The sequence below is a fragment of the Pleurodeles waltl genome, chromosome 8, assembly GCF_031143425.1.
Source record: "Pleurodeles waltl isolate 20211129_DDA chromosome 8, aPleWal1.hap1.20221129, whole genome shotgun sequence".
NCBI lineage: Eukaryota > Metazoa > Chordata > Amphibia > Caudata > Salamandridae > Pleurodeles > Pleurodeles waltl.
In genome coordinates, this window is record NC_090447.1 from 745,942,010 (window position 1) to 745,958,596 (window position 16,587).

The 16,587-nt window shown below is 41.2% G+C and overlaps 1 protein-coding gene across 3 annotated transcripts in view; it reads right to left on the reverse strand.

The window, feature by feature from the left end:
* The window catches only part of ARHGAP6 (Rho GTPase activating protein 6), an 866,594-nt gene that overhangs the window by 90,816 nt on the left and 759,191 nt on the right, over positions 1 to 16,587 (reverse strand). For all 3 annotated transcript variants that reach the window (XM_069204992.1, XM_069204993.1, XM_069204994.1), the window contains exon 10: positions 11,113 to 11,210. In XM_069204992.1, coding sequence (XP_069061093.1) covers positions 11,113 to 11,210 — 98 coding nt within the window. The remainder of the gene's footprint in view (positions 1 to 11,112; positions 11,211 to 16,587) is intronic.

Consider the following 16,587-nt stretch of genomic DNA (forward strand, 5'->3'; position numbering starts at 1 on the left):
CCAGGATCCCTCACTCACTGGGCTGCATCAGCAGTGTCGCTGAGACTCTAGATCATTTACAGTTCCAAATAAAGTACCAGATGTCATGCTGTAGTCTAGTAATATCCTCCCGTGGAGTTGGTCTAGGCAGAGTTTGGAATATGTACATGACCCTCGTAGGATGTTCATTTTAATCATGTTGATCCGCTCTAGCCACAGTTGGTGTCTTTTAATATTAAGACCACTCACACGAATGGCCCACAATTTGCAGTCCATATTGAAACCCAGGGCAACAATAGTATTAGCCTTAAGAGGTAGAGTATTGATGGAACTGCCTTTTCAAAAAGAGTAATAAAAGAAAAGATTTTATTACCTGCACTGATTGGAACATACCCACATGCCTTATCACAGCAGCCTTCTTTAAAATAATGGCTGCTATTGCTGGTAATCAGGGTTCTGCCAGAAAGGCCACAGATAAAAAGACGTTTGGTTGGTTTAATCATCATTGCTCCAAAGCAAATCGGATTTTGAAGAAAGCTCTGCAGACCACACCTAGAAATAGGGATATTATTATAACTCTGAGAGGTATCTATAACCAAGCAATGGCAAAAAGGAAAACAGAGATGCAAGAAAGGGCTTTGGCTGACCTAGAAACAGCAACTGCCACAAGAGACAACACTCTCTTCCGGAAAGCAATCAATCAACCTTTCCTTAAAAGATTTGTTGGCAAATGGGGTTGAGGCTCTTCCCAACAGGAGGCTTGGCTAAGACATCATGGTGGGATTTTTAATCTTGATGACCTTAGCATATATTTACCTACTTATGCCTTATACCCAATAGGGTCTGTGCATTAAAACATCATTTAGCCTACAAGTGGTAACCACTGCTCTAGAAAAGTTCACTAATGCAAAGGCTCCTGGCCCAACCGGGTTGCAACCCAAACTTTTAAATCAAATGTTACTCTCCGGACCCCTATACTGATGCAAGTTTGTAATGCTGCAGCTAGGCTAGCGGATACTTGCCTGAAACATGGACAGAGAGATTCATCGTACCAATTTTTAAAAAGGGGGATAGGGGAGATGCAAGGTGCTTTAGTCCAATATCCCTTCTGGACTGAACTGGCAAATTAATGGACATAGGACTCCTGGAGAGGATGAAAACATGGTTGTCTAAAAATCATATTCTCACAGATTCACAATATGGGTTCAGGAGGGATGATGGTACCATGGAGCAATGCGCTAATTTACATCTCCTCATAAGCAAATACACAATAGCAAAAGAGGGACACATTAACCTTAAGCAGCGCATTCGATCTAGTGAATCATGCCAAGCTGTGGCAGGCGCTGGCAAAGCTGGGTGCTCCAATTGGGATTATTACATTCCTAACTCAACTGTATGACCGACAGACTGCTCGCGTACGATGTGGGCCAAGGGAGAATGCAAACCTCGTTTTAAGGTCACATATGAGATCCAACAACGTTGTGTTCTTGCCCCTCTTGTTTATGTTATAGATTAATGGGGTGGATAAGACATAAAAAAAAAGGAAAGGCCCATGCCCCCATGGTTGATAAGTGCCAAACCCTGTTCTCCTATACTCTGACGATGCGGTGTTGATCTCCAGCACCGCCAATGAGCTTCAGCTTTTGATCAACACCCTTGTCTCGTATATGGAGCACAAAGACATGAAAATCAACTTAAAGAACACTTTTACTATGGTGTGTGGGAAAGAGAAGGCCAAAAAGAGAATTCACCATATTAAGGGTGAGTTTAGCTGAAACTCAAAACTTCATATACTGAGGCATACAATTCTCTAGCCGTGGGCACTGGGGTTCACAGCTGAAAGCTGGGAAACAAAAATGTTTTAGATCTACAGAAGACTTCTTCAGATTTTCTGCAAAAATTGGGAATGAACCCAAGAAAGAACTACTACTAATATCAAAAGTAAATGTCTACTCAGTGCTAGCTATGGGGCCCCGTTGTGGGGCTCGGTAACTTGCTCTTCCTTACAGATTCAAGAGAATCTCTTCCTCGTCAGATTTTAGGAAGTAACCAGCTCAACTTCAACCTACACTGTACGTAAGATTGGCAGTACGTTTCCCAGAAGACAGCATCCAGATAAGCCCTGTTGTATTTTGGCACAGCATATGGAGTAAAACTGGCACAACGTTTAATAAATAGCCCATAACAGATTGTTTACCATTTGAGCACAGAGAGAAGATCGCATGGCTGGCTTATGTAAAGCCTCCTGAAGGTGGTGAATGACAATATTAGCACTGAGGATCCTGCTACTGTCTTTTGTAAGAAAGAACTGAAGCCGGTCTAATTCGAAAGAGAGAGGCAGTCAGGGAAAAGAGAGAGAGCAATACGTCTACTGTACACAGTTATTACTCAGCCCCATACAAGAAAGAATTCAAATATATTTGCTAACTGTCCGAAATGTACAAGTTAGATTTTATCTCACAAGATTACGGTTGGGCACTTTGCACTTGATGGTTGCTTTTCCTAAAATGGGAGTTTGGTCCCAGACGCTACCTAAATGTCAATATTCTGATAAATCTAACCAGTCAACTGTGCAATTTATTGTCTTCTGTACATTTTATAGGGATATAAGAAAGCAAATTCTACATCCTTTGTTTATACCTGGAAAACATATACAGTACCACCATGCTTTTAATTATATTTTTATGCTTGATAACGTGGATTTATGCTATACTGTCTTTGTTTTGATTTTATCTAATGTCCTTCAATAATCAGTTGGGAAACTCCTTGCCCTCACCTAAGGAAGATATAGATGACTTCGAGGGAGCAATTACAGGATGGCTAGTGGGTGCCAGCTATGTTTACGTGCCCCTCCACAAAATTAAACAGACGGCATGACGTCAACAAATGGTTTTCAGAAGATCTGAAAATACCTAAATTGGAACTGCGGCACGCTGAACGGAAATGGCACAATACTTACTCCCCTGATCTTAAAATCATCTTCGTACGACATCTTAGAGTATAAACAGTTGATTAGGCAAGGTAAAGCTAGTTTTTACTAGTAAGATATGTAATGACCCCAATAAATCTAAAGAGGTCTTTAAAACTGTTTCTGAACTTTAAAACCCGGACAGTCACCTTACCTATCTCGTCCAGTCAAAACCTCTGCTATTCTCTCAGTTCTTTTTTAAATAAAATTGAATCCATCAAAAAGAGTATTCTGCCCAGCCCCTTGCATAATAGTCTGCCATCTGACGATATGAATACAAGCAACATCTTGTCCTTCCCTGAGATCAGGAAAGAGAACTTAATGAATCTACTGTTAAAAGTTAAATCAGGGTTCCCCAATGATATCTACCCTCCAAACATTTAAAAAATGATATTTACCAACTTCCCAGACCTGGCACTATCCTTCCTCAATCAGTCTCTTAATCAAGGCATAGTCCTTACTTCCTTCAAAAAGGCAATTGTAGTTCCCTTACAAAAGAAAGCAGGTGAGGATCCCCTCAACCTGAAAAATTATTGGCCAATCTCCCTCCTTCCCTATTTGGCAATACTACTTGAGGCACGTGTAGCTAGTCATCTCTGCTCATTTATAGAGGCTTCATACTACCTACATCACAGCCAAGTGGGCTTCCGGCCAGCGCACTCGGCTGAAGGGGTGATCATCTCAGTAGTTGATGACCTGCGTAAGGAGATGGGCAGAGGCAACACTCGGGCCCTAGTACTGCTCGATCCATCAGCAGCCTTTGACACGGTCAATCATGCTCTTCTGGCTATGTCAAGGTCACAGGGCTGCAGGATGCAGCTTTCAATGCTTTCTTTCTTTTTTAAAGGACAGATCTTAATCAGTTAGGCTTTACCCCTTTAATTCCCCCTGAAGTCCAATTGAATTATGGGGTGCAACAAGGCTTCTCTCTCTCCCATCATCTCTTTAATCTCTATATTTGTCCTCTGGTTTATTCTCTTAAAAACATGAGCGGATATTTTTAATTATGCTTTTGACATGCAACTTCTTTCTCCGCTTGATAACACCCCTAATTCCAAGACACCATGCTGTTCATCTGGGACTGGGTGAACAACATCCATCCACAACTAAACTCTGAAAAACAGAGATAGAAGTCACCAAAAATAGGTTTGACCATCAGAGTCAGTCTTTCTGGCCTAATGAGATGGGTACCCCCCGCCACCCATCTCCTAAGAAGACGGTAAAAGGTCTTGGCTTTATTATTGACGAGGACCTATCTCTAAAATAGCAGATTGATTCAGTGATATCTACCTGCTTTTTCCAACATCGCAGAATTAAGAATATAAAGAAATTTCCTCTTACTACTGATGCCTTGGTTCAAATTTTAATTGCTTTAGTCATTTCAAGAATGTACTATGCCAACTCCCTCTATGTGAGTCTTCCTAAACATCTTACATGTAGTCTCCAGCAGATTCAAAAGGAGGCTGTCTGGCTGATTTATCAACACCCCAAACACTGCCATATCTCCCAGGTGACAAGAGAGCTTCATTGGCTCCCTGTGGCACAGAGATCCATCTACTAAGCTTGTAGCACTATTTTCAAGGCTCTGCATACTAATAGTACAGCTTTTATCAAAGTGTGGATCATTTGGAATAAGGAATAAGACTGGAGAAAACTATGGAAAAGTTCAGACAAATGTGAAGACTTGACTCTTTAAGCAAGCCTATTAATGAGTATTCTGAGTCATGCTGAGACAGGTACCTAGCGGCAAGAGACTGTTTGGTGGATATGCGCTTTATAAATTATAGTAACATAACATAACTGCCAACAGAGCTCAGCCCTAGTGTTATGATTTATTGTGAAACTGAAATGATTATTATATTGCTGTATTTTATTCTGTGATTATTTTATGGATATTTTTAATCAAATGAAGATTTATAAAATGGAATGGGACATACAAACGCTCATGATCGGTTGCAGGCCCACTGTGTCCTAGTTGTCAAAAATCACCTAAGCATGTGAACAATTTGCTAGTTTGTATTTGTCTTCGAATCACAATAAGCTGCACAAATTTTGCAACTAGGCTTTAGAAGATTGCAAAACAAACAGAGGCAGACCAAAGGCTAGCTATCTGCAAATTCAGCACTGAGTGATCCAGGTAGGCATGAGCTCCGACCTGCTACCTGCCTTTGCAATCTAACCATAATTCGTTTTCCAATTAATCTTTCCTTGTGATAGTGGTGGAAAACCATTATCTCTCTACCCAACAAGAAGAGTAGGAACCTGTGTCTGAACTTACCTAATAGTAACATTTCAAACAGACATTTAGCTCAGAAATGCGCAAATGGCTTGCCAAAAAAACGAGTCAGAGCTATCTTTCTGGAAAAAAACTGAAGTTGGTAAAATGGTTTAAAGTCGATCATCCACGAAGTCGGTTACCAGGTTTTGCTCTCAGGAATGCCTTCCAGAGGACTGGACTTTTTCCCAGGCTTTCAGTGCAACTGGGCAAAATGAATTCATTGGAAGTTCTGATGGAATTCATTGGAACGTCTGATAGAATGCAGCCTCCAAGCTTCTGGAGCAGAGGTTTGTAAAACCTATTAGTAAGATACGATCCAGTAAATAACTTGAGGATAAAAGGATGGAATTCAAGGTCAGTGGAATGGAAACCATGTCTAAAACGAAGTTCCAAGAGAGACTTCATGGAGTGCAATATACTGAGGACAAGGTGTGACTTGTCCAGGGTTTATGCTGCTTCTTGGTGCACCTTTTTTTGTCTATAACGCCAAGAAGCAATAATTTTGTGTTGTTTCTTTTTCATGTTAAAGTATTATGGAATAGCCTTGTTTTTTTTTGCTGCGAACTATAAGGGTTACATCTGGGTCAGATGTAGAACTTGTTTTTCATATCCCAGCCTAACTGTACACTTTCCTAAATACCTTTAATCAGGTCAAGCTCCCTCTAAATGAGAAATGTATTTAGTCTGTTTGTTTTTTCCTACAGCATGCATTACATCCATGTGAATTATTTAAAAAAAGAAGGAATGAAGGAATCTACTATAAGGAGCGTACTCCGTGTTTTGGAGGGTACCCAACAGTTGGGGGCCTGTGCCCGCACAGTGCAGCTTGTTGCACTCTGCTTTTTGGTAAAGTTGTTGCAGCTCATGCCCTTGCTACTTGTCCTAAGAGCTATTTTCGATTCACTAGTAAACCCAACTATCTTGTCCTGTCCTCAAAAAGGTCCTGTCATGGTTTCCGGTTTATGGTCTGTTGGTGATTTAGTTGAGCACTTAGGTATACTCCCTTTAAGCTCCTGTCTTCAGGACCATGCAAAACAAAGTGAGATGCGGCCTGCCAGGATCAGGCGTGCTCCTGCAGGTGCGTAGCAGCAGGTAAGCTTGCTCCCTTTTTACATCTTGTTCATGACTGCGTGAATGCTGGTTCTTTTTTAACAGACTTTGGCGATTATATTAGTGCTCTGCTATCGGATCCATCCAGGAAGAAAAACAGCTGACATACAATTTTGTTCTTGTTTCACTGTCCCATATCTCCAAGCTCTGCAACAGTATTAACCAGCTGATTGGCTACCACCCCCCCCCCCTAAATATTAGCTGTGTAGGTCTTTAAGGGTTGGAGAAGGCAAGGCATTCCTTAAGGTAAAACGGCTGTCAAGCAAAAAGAAAAATACTTATTAGAACAACAACCCACTGTTGACAAATTTGTGGGAACGGGCTTCAATCTGAAATCTATTACCTGGTGGGAAATGAACACAGAGTAGGGTTCCTGGTACAGATCAAAGATGCTTCTGTCATCAATTTTATAATGAAAACTTAGAGTTTTTTGTTTTTTTTTAATTTTGAAGAAACAATTGAGCCCCAAAAGAAGATTCAAACTTTAATAAGACATAGCCTTTCCCTCAATGATGACTAATAGTGTAGTCAGAGTGATCAGTAACATGGTCAGCAAAATTACTATATCTATGGAAAGTAGGGAGCAGCCAACATGGTTACCAAATTGTCCCAATGCCTCAATTGATGTACCGGCTATATATGATCTCTCAGTCCGTGGAAAAACAATCTGCTTCAACAGTCCTAATACCACGCAATTCAAAATACTCCAAGTCTTCAATTGCAATTCAATATTTTCTATATATGTAATCCAGTGCACATTTACGCAACAAACATGGATTAACCTAATGGGGACTGATGTGTAGAAGCAAAGATCGCCTTTGGGCAATTAAACACAATGATAACAGATAGTTACTAATAAATGACTTGACTTTGTCTCAAAAATTACAGGAACAAAACGTGTTAATATGGTGAGGATTTGCCTCACTGAGAAAGACAAATGATGCAAAAGGGAATTGATTCTGTGGGAGGAGGAGGCCCTCAGGATTAATTCATTAAATACAGGTAAAGAGGGTCTTCGCATGGACCATGAGCTACACTACTTCCTCTTTTAGGAATCTTAACATGTATACTGTTTCTCTATCTTTACATGGTGAAAACAACAAAAGTATAAACTAGGCAGCATGAATTTTGAAGAATAATCACTATGATGCCCGGAATAACAATTCCATATCAACCAAACAATAAATGTAGCTTTTATTGAAGTAATCTAGAGTTCTCTGATAGCACAAAAGATTAATGAGTTGATTCGAAAGTACATTTCAAATGCTTCATATACAATCTATATAAAATTGATAGAAGACATGCTTCGATTATTTCTAGACAGATAAAACGTGGTCTATGTCCACAGTTCTACACAGTACTACTGTTAGCTCAGATCGTTTAATTACTTTTCAATAAGGCTCCTAATTCTCTTGTTTGAATCAAAAGAAACTTAAGGCACATACCTATTGTGTTAATATTACAAACATGGGAATAATGCTGTGGCTGCAAACTATTATGCAATTGTGTATTTCGCTACTGTTTTATGTATTATCGTTTCAATATCTTTGTCAAATCCCTCATGGGTCACTAGGCCTCTTTTTAACAGAGCCACATTGACAGTCTTCTTCCCAAAATCTATCCCAAGTAAATTTTTCCAAACACTAATTATGAAAGCCTGTATTTATAGAGGATACAGGATAATGTTCAAAAGGTATCAAAGAATTTCACATCAAAATACACATTTGGCTTCTAGTACTATCGTTTTACACAAAATTGAAGGAAGTAGTTTCCCCAAAATTATGTTTATGATTGGCGGACCACATGCATTTCTATATTGCTTCAGCAAAGCATATGCTGTGAAATTTACCTTCTACTTAGATAAGCTAAAATGACTTTCAGCTTACTGATTGAGACATATTTACCTCTAGACAATTACATTTAACTACCAGGTTTAGGGGAAAAATAAATCAAGCTCAACTTAGTCACCAAATCCTCAGTATGCAAATTAAACAAAAAATATGCAAGTCAGAGGTTTTCCTTTATTCTTTTGGTTATTCTTTTTATTCTTATATGTACCTTGTATGTATGAAGCTCTCAAAAAGCTCTTGGATCCAACCCTCAACCCCCTGATGAAAGTCATATGTGCCAAATTACTTCCAACTTTAGCTTACAGATCAGAGGCTATGTTCAGAAGAGTCTCTAACCTCCTGGATAAACATTTTGTTACTATTTGCAGACGTGTATTCAATCGAGCAAAGCACAGCTTCCCAGCTCAACTTTTTTGAGGGTTTGTCTGGAAAGACAAGGGGCTTTTCTAAAATATTCTTTAGGATTCCTGGGGCATATTATTGCCCCAAGAGGGGGGGCAGTGGGCCCCCTCCTTTGCTTTTAAAAAAAAAGCCCCAGGGAGGTGGTGATTCCCTGTTTCAATGAGCCCAATGGAGGTGGGTCCGCACAGCCCATATTTTATGAAAGCCCAGGGGAGGTGGTGGTGCCCGGGGCTAAAAACAGCCTAGGAGGGGGGCCCCATGCGCCCTCCTTTTTTTTTTAGTAATGCCTAATGCCCCTGGGACAAGGCCCACCTGGGGTCTAAAGTGAAAACAAGCATGGGAGACTGTGCTTTTAAAAAAATGTTTTCTGCAAATATGCCGTGAATTTGAAGCAAAACATATATATTTTGTTATGCTTTTTTCCCCTGGCAAGGTCCAAAGGGGACACCAGCACCACAGTTAGGTGGTCAGGGTATTTCAACACTGGCCCTTTTTCATTTCTTTGCGAAGGGAGTGCATGGCGCAGGGATGGCTGCTTAGTGGAGTTTTGGCTGAAGAGCCTGGCCTGTGGAGTTAAAGTAACTATAACACACCCTTGCCACGCACTGCTAATTACCCCACATATTACAACACTCATGACATTTTAGCTAACATCATTGATAATATCAATGTAATATTTGCAGTAAAAGTATTGATGAGATAACTGTGAATGGCAGGGTGTGAGTTATAGTTACCTTAGGGCACAAGTGATAGCTAATTAAAATAACTAACTATAACAGCTGAACTTCTATCGTGTTGTACGTTTGAAATGCGAGCCTAACTAGAACATCCCTGTAACTTTTTTTTTTTTTTCCCCCAAGTGTTTACAACATTGTAACCCCATAGAACATGGACTGTAAATTGGCTTTATTGACTGAATTTAAAGCCAAATTTAGGCCCATGAATATCAAAAATATAAAATCTTGTTTTGCATATGCATATTTACTAATTAAAGAGATTTAAGTTGAGAAACTGCTCCACATTTATGTTATTTTGATTTGTAAATGCGCTAAACTCATCCTCGAAAGGCTAACCTTGCTCAGTCTAATGCGATGAGGAAAGACTCTATAAAGAGCGGAGGTTTAAAAGTAGATTTAAATTATACAGCCAGGTAATAAACAGCCAGGGTTTTAGGGCTTTCCTGAAAGGATGCAACTCAGCGATGAGTTGTATCTTAAGTGGTAAACTATTCCAGTGCCTTGCTGATAAACAGAAGAATGATCTCCCCCCATCCTGGCTCTGCAGGTCCGTAGGAGCTTAATAAAAATATGATTTGAAGATTTAAGGCCCTTGTCAGCTGATATCTTTAAATTCTATGCTGAGGTAAACAGGGCGGATATATAGAAAGCCCAATGAGAACGGCAGAGGAACTTGAGTATGGCCCTTTTGCGTACCAGTCGACCTGAAGTGTTTTTAAGGTTGGAGCTAACAGTGATGTGTTTTGGTAACCTGCAGCGTAACCTGGCTGCTATGTCCTGAATAAATTGTAGCAACTAAAAAAACACTGAGAGTCCACCATACCTACATACAAAACATTTCATACTCCTGGTACTGATAAGATCCTGAATGATGGTACAACAGCAATGCATTGTGTTATAAATGCGATGTGAGCTGTCAGACTGCCTGGTTTCAGGATTCCAGTGTCATCATGGAACCCTGAGGTCAGCTGGCGAACAGTGTAGAGTTGCTGAGGATCAGGGGAGGATGCTTCATTAATGTAGAAGGTTGACTTTGTAAGTCCTTTTTTACTCACTATGTTCACTCCCTCCAAATGTCTGGTAAACTAAATCTCTACTTGGATATTGTTTCACGGGATTACTTCACACTGGCTTCCAGTTTAGGATTTTACATAATAGACGGAGAATAGCATAGCAAATGCCTCACACTGCTGTCACCTGGTCTTTCATAGACAAATCACTGTCTATGATGATGATTACAATTCTAGGCAACATTCTCAAAAATAGGAGCCAGACCAAGATTGAAGGGCTACTACAAACTAGACCACAGGAAATCTGCTTTTTCTAACAAAATCACCTCAGTCTTGTCTCCATTCAGCTTTAAGCAATGATCTCACTTCCAGACTCAACTTTGTAAGGCACTCCATGAAATCATGCCTTGTGATTTAGAAATTATCAGCAATTGGCACAATTAATTATGTGTCATCTGCATAAGACCTAGGTAACCATGTTTGGGCTGCATGAATTGGGAATTACTAATGTAGAGAGCTTTGTCTTCTTTTACAATGAACAAAACAATGTTCCCTTCTAAAAAAAAATAGGAACTGTGTATTACTTTTGTGCACATATCACCAGAACCACACTAAGAAAAATACAGAATTAATAACGGTGGAGAATCTACCAGTTTACGGTCAGAAAAAAAGACTACTACATTGCTAAACAGAAACAATGAGGATTTTGTACCACTTTTACTGGACAGCTAAACGCAATCCATCCAAACCCAAAGGGGAATATAAGCGGTCAACTTACGATGACTGTGAAGCCTTCCTCCTCAACAAATAGTCCACAACATCTGGGTCGGTCTCTAAAAGGCTAATTAGCACTTCATTCTGCAAATCTGGAGGGACCTGCAAAAACACAAAGTAGCATTTTTATTAAAAATAAGAACAAAAACCAAAGATTAAATACATTATTTTCTACAAGCTTTCCATAAGGTTGAAGACACAAAGCTGCATTAACTGAAGCAGGCGGTAAGACCCCAAGTGGTAACAGTCTAGTCATCAAACTCCTACGTTCAATCCCTTGCTACCCACGATAACATCCCAGCTAACACTATCCCCTATTTACCTCCATGCTTGAATTTTCACTGCTCTTCATCTCTCATGTCTAGTATCTTCTATGCTACCTTCCTTAACTTCTCACCTGAAGTACACCATTGTTGTTGAGCACCTTCCGCTACTGTAAACCTCTGCTCCTGTACAGCGCTTTGCTTCTTCATCAGAAAGATCACACTATAAGGTCACACACCCATGCAAATGTTTATGTTCCAGTGTGTAATTTCAGCTCTTTGAAAATGGTGGCAGCCACCCTTTGTTTTGCGAGTAAAACTTTGCTATAATAACAGATATTCTGGGAACACTCAGGCCCTGGTAAAGAATTGGTTTACCTAACACCTATGGCTTACTGGGCGCTACAGTAGCATTATAACATTGACTGACCTTATAACTGACTGACAGGTAGAAAGCAGGGATTAGAGTGGGCTTTAAATGATTCAGTTCTAGCCTGTCAGTTTGCAAGTAGTGCTCAACATATTTTAAGAGAGATATGTAAAGAAGGATTTTACAGGAATATACATATAATGTGCTACAAACAGGTAAATTAAAAATAGAACACAAAAAGAAAACAAACAAGTTACATTTCATAATGCTGGCTGAGTAAGTAGCAAGGCATAAAGAGAGCTCCCTTGCTCACTCTGCTATTGGGACTTAAGCTTCTCCTCGCTGATGAGTCCCAAAAAGGCTGAACCTATCTGAGGTTGCTTGTGTTCTTGTTCAGAGGGTACATGGCCTAGCAATAAAGGCAGGATTGTTTCTACCGGACTAGCACGCTAATTAATATACAATAAGTTCACTGCTGTAATGCCACAGACAAGGTAAACACATTTTATAATGAGCAAATGCATTTTTAGAAATCCCAAATGTTGACCAAGAAAGGATTTTTTTTGCCTTTAATTATGAATAATTTAAGGGCATCTCATCCAGTTTTGGGTGGTGGACTAACTTCAATTTTCTTTCTCTTTAGGGCGTCTGACGTTGTGCAGCCCCATTGCTGCCAATCGAGACCCTCAGAATGACGAGAAAGAAATGTATCTGTGCATGTATGTCAGTGCAAGCTTGGCCCACCAAATTAAAAAGTTCTTACCTTCCATAAAAATCTTTCCGGTGGATACTTCATCTACCTGTGGATTCCTCACCTATAAAACAATCCTAGGCATCAGACTGGACCCAGAAAACTTGATGAGCACTCAACGCTGGTAGAGGGCAATGGACTCGGTTGACATCAGATGTGGCGTCAGCCAGAGTCAACAGGGACATAAGGCACAACAACATCAGTTTTCCTTTGTTTTTTCAAAGCCTTTGTGGCGAAAGGGCAGACTGACATTGCTGTAGAATTGCAGCACCAAAAGGTAGACTTTGGGATCTTATTAACTTTCCCTACAGCCCATACATCCTACAGGGAGGCAGATGGCTCAGTGAGGAATCTGCAGGTAGGCTGAATATCCATCAGATTGTTACTGCAGGTAATTAGCTTTTTCTTCCGATGGATACTTCTACCTGCAGATTCCTCACACCTGTAGAACAGATTACATAGTTGTACCCTGTCCAAGAGGAGAGTTGATGGTTGGTTAGAAGAGGAAATCAGGCAGAAGAGGCCTGGCTAAGTGTCTGTTCCTGCACACCTGGAAATCAACGCAGTAGGGCTTTGCCAAGGTGTGCCAAGATACCCATGTTGCTGCCTTACAGATTTCCACAACCTGAAAACTCTCTGGCAAGTGCGAAAGTGGTGAACTTAGCCAAGATGGAATAGACTTCGATTATTTCAAGCATCTCTTGCTTTGCAAAGGCGTACTAGGTCTTGATACAGCGGATGATCCATTGTGAGACAGTCCCCTTTTGTACTACCTTACCTTTTTTAGCATCACAGTCCCGACAAAAAGCTGGTTGTCCGTGTATATAATTTCTGATAATAATAGGAAAAAGCACAACCTACATCAGCCTCATCAATGTACCATTCTCTATAACCTTCTGCCTTAATCCCCCTCACGATATTCCTTGTACTTTCCATCTTTGTTATCCGAGCCAGAAGCTTGCCACTTCCTTCCCCATACTCATAATTAGCCAGCTTACTGGTCCCACGTTCTGTGCCCTACACCGTCCTGGTAAGCAAAATGTTCTTCTCTTGCCTGACCCTAGTGTTGGCTACAGAAGGATCTTGGTTTGCACCTTGAGCCCTCACTTCCTTCTGAGCTCTAAATATTTTTGCTTCCAAATCAGTTACTTTGGGTTTAGACTCCACGCTGCTAGGCTAATGATCCTCCCACAAAGAAAAGCCTTAAAAGAACCCACAATTATATGCTGAGGGGACGATCCCTCTTCCACCAGTGCTTGTGTCCTGCCTTTACCTGTTGATTACCCCCGGATCAAGTAATAATAACCTATCAATGCCCCAGCTCAGAGGCTCACACTGTGTGTCCAGCTTAAGATCAAGCCTAACAGCTGGGTGATCGGATAAGTGCTCTGAGAGATTGTCCACCCACTCCACACTATTGACCATCCTATCCAATAAGAAAAAGTCAAACCTAGAGGGGTGGCCATACGTTATATTATGAAAGCTAAAATCCTTGTCCCTACCTGCTCTCTGCTTACACACATCGCATAACCCTATGTTGTTCATCAGTAACCTCACTTGTGCCATCATTCTTGGGGAGTTAGCTGTTTTCTTTACAGACGACTTATCTAATACTGGATTGAGTATCACATTAAAATCTTCTCCAACAACTATCTGCATTGAGAGCTCTAGCAGTTGGCAACATAAAGCCGATAGAGGTTCAGGTTTGTCAATATTTGGGCCATAGTACCACACAATCTCATACAAGCTAGTAACAATCAGAATTTTTTTAATCAACCACTGCCCTTTTTACCCACTACACTCTACTATTTGAAGGACACAATAGTCTGAAGTGATGGCCTTCCAGGATGGAATAAAACAAGACATCCACTCTCCTACAGGCTCTGTGTGGGCTTGCGGAAGCAAACTAGACTTGCTTTCCGGGTGGTGGTTCAGTCTAGGAGAAGGAGGGTTGCAAGCCAAATTCACAGTGCTCACCTCTGTTTCTACCCCTATATTGTTTGACAAAGGGATTAGGTTGTTGACAAAGAGATTAGGTTGTAGAAAAAGTGAAGAGGAACAAACTGGCGATAGTCTGTCGTTGGAAATGAAAGCTGCAAACCAAGGGAGTGCACTGTGGCTTTTCTGGCTTGATATCATTCTAAAGCTGAATCGGCCTTTTCACAAAGACGCTGCTCCTCATGAAAGAGAAGGTTGATCAGGTTGGCCTGGATACCTGCTGAAAAATTAGAAGGCCACTGCCAAACTTACCTCTTAATTTTAATTGAAGTGCCCATGGCATCGGCCACTGAGTCTGCCATATCTGCCATATCAAGATCCAACTTGATTGTAATCATTTTGGCTTTTCAAGATGAGCTCTTGAAAATGGTCCTTCATATTGTCTGGGACATTTGGCACGATTATCGGCACCATATTCCATAGGGCATGAGTGTACCTGGCTAAAAAAAACAGTTATTATAGAGTTTGTAGGGCCATACTGCTTTCAGAAAAAGTATTTTTCCCCAAGCCCTAAGGCTCTTGGACTCCCTTTCAGAGGGGGATCTTGGGTAGGCTCCTGCAGGCTGACTCCAGGAGCATGAGGCTTGGACAACCAGTGATATGTGTGCTGAAAGGAAGGCCAGATCACCTTGTGCTGGGCGATAGCAGCAACCTATGAGATGGTTAATTGCCGGGTTGGAAGAGGGTTTCTTCCATGCAGTTAACAGAGGTTCTAAAAGAGCCTTGTTAAAGGGGAGGTGTTGTTCTGTAGTACCAGTGGAAGGCAGGAGCACCTCAGTGAGAACGTTTGTTTTGGAATTTGTAGTCGGTAACTGAAGATCTAAGACCCCTGCAGCCTTTATCATCCCTTTATATAAGGAAACTACTTCAGGCATTGGCAGGCCAACAGGGAAGTTCATAACTACCTCCAGGGAAATGCCACTGCCATCCACAGAGGACAAAATTCATAAATATCTTGCCCATTGTCTCTGTATATGATGGGGTCAGAATCTGTCCCAAAAATATCATGCAGGTGGGTTACATATTCTTCCTCCTGTAAACGTAATTGGGAATCCCTACGGGTTATAATCTGGGGGGCGGCTGTGAGCTGCAACATCTATGACACCGTATCCGATGCCAGAGGAGAGACTGTCCACAGCACCAGTTGTTGAGGCACTGTGTACCTGAGCACTGGAGCAAAAGAATGTGACGTCGGTCCTGAATTTGGCATGAACGTCTGAAGGGACATCAGTGGGCACTGTGGCCTTCAAAAAGATAGAATACATGCTGGGTTTGACCCTAGGGTTGGGAACTAGGAGAGGGCCAGCGTAGATGCCCTGATCTTAGGTGGTAGAAGCACAATTTCTGGAGCGCCCAGAGGACATTCAGAGCCAGGTCCAGTTGCGAAACAAGGCCTGAGCAGAGTTGGAGCCATTCAGGTTAAGTCAACCAACGCCTGCTTTAAGTACACAGGTCTTGTGGAAGATGGAAAGTGAGAAGGAGAATTATCTCTGGAATGTTTCTTTGGCTTCTTGTGCTTCTTTTTCTTACCCACTGAGGAGGAGGTTGGGGACCTCAAGCGATGTTGTGATTGTTTGCAGCATCCATGGTCCTTTCTGGCCCTCACCATTGAGAGCTTAGTATCTTGCATTTTTATGGCTTTAGGGTGCATGTGTAAGCAAGAACAACATTCTCAGGAGTCATGGTCTGACCCCACACACCAAATGCACACTGAATGAGAGTTCTTAATGGACCTCTGTCCCTCACATTCCCTACAGGGCTTGAACTCAAATTTCTTGGGAGACATGGTACTGCTATGACACGATTATTTATGAGGAAATTACTCAGGAGAGCATCACTTCCGGCATCGACCGAGTCCAGCGCCTTCTAATGGCAACTTGAGAGATTTGAGATTTTCTGGATCCAGTCTGACACCTGTGAGTATTCTACAGGTGAGGAATCTGTAGGTGGAAGTATCCACCAGAAATGCACAGTTTGTGTTGCTTATAGCAGGAATGAACTAGTGCTCTGTTAGAGAACTGTGACATGAAACTGAGGCTCACATCTCTCCAGCAGTTTACTGCACGTTAACATTTGAATACCAGTGACGGACCCTGT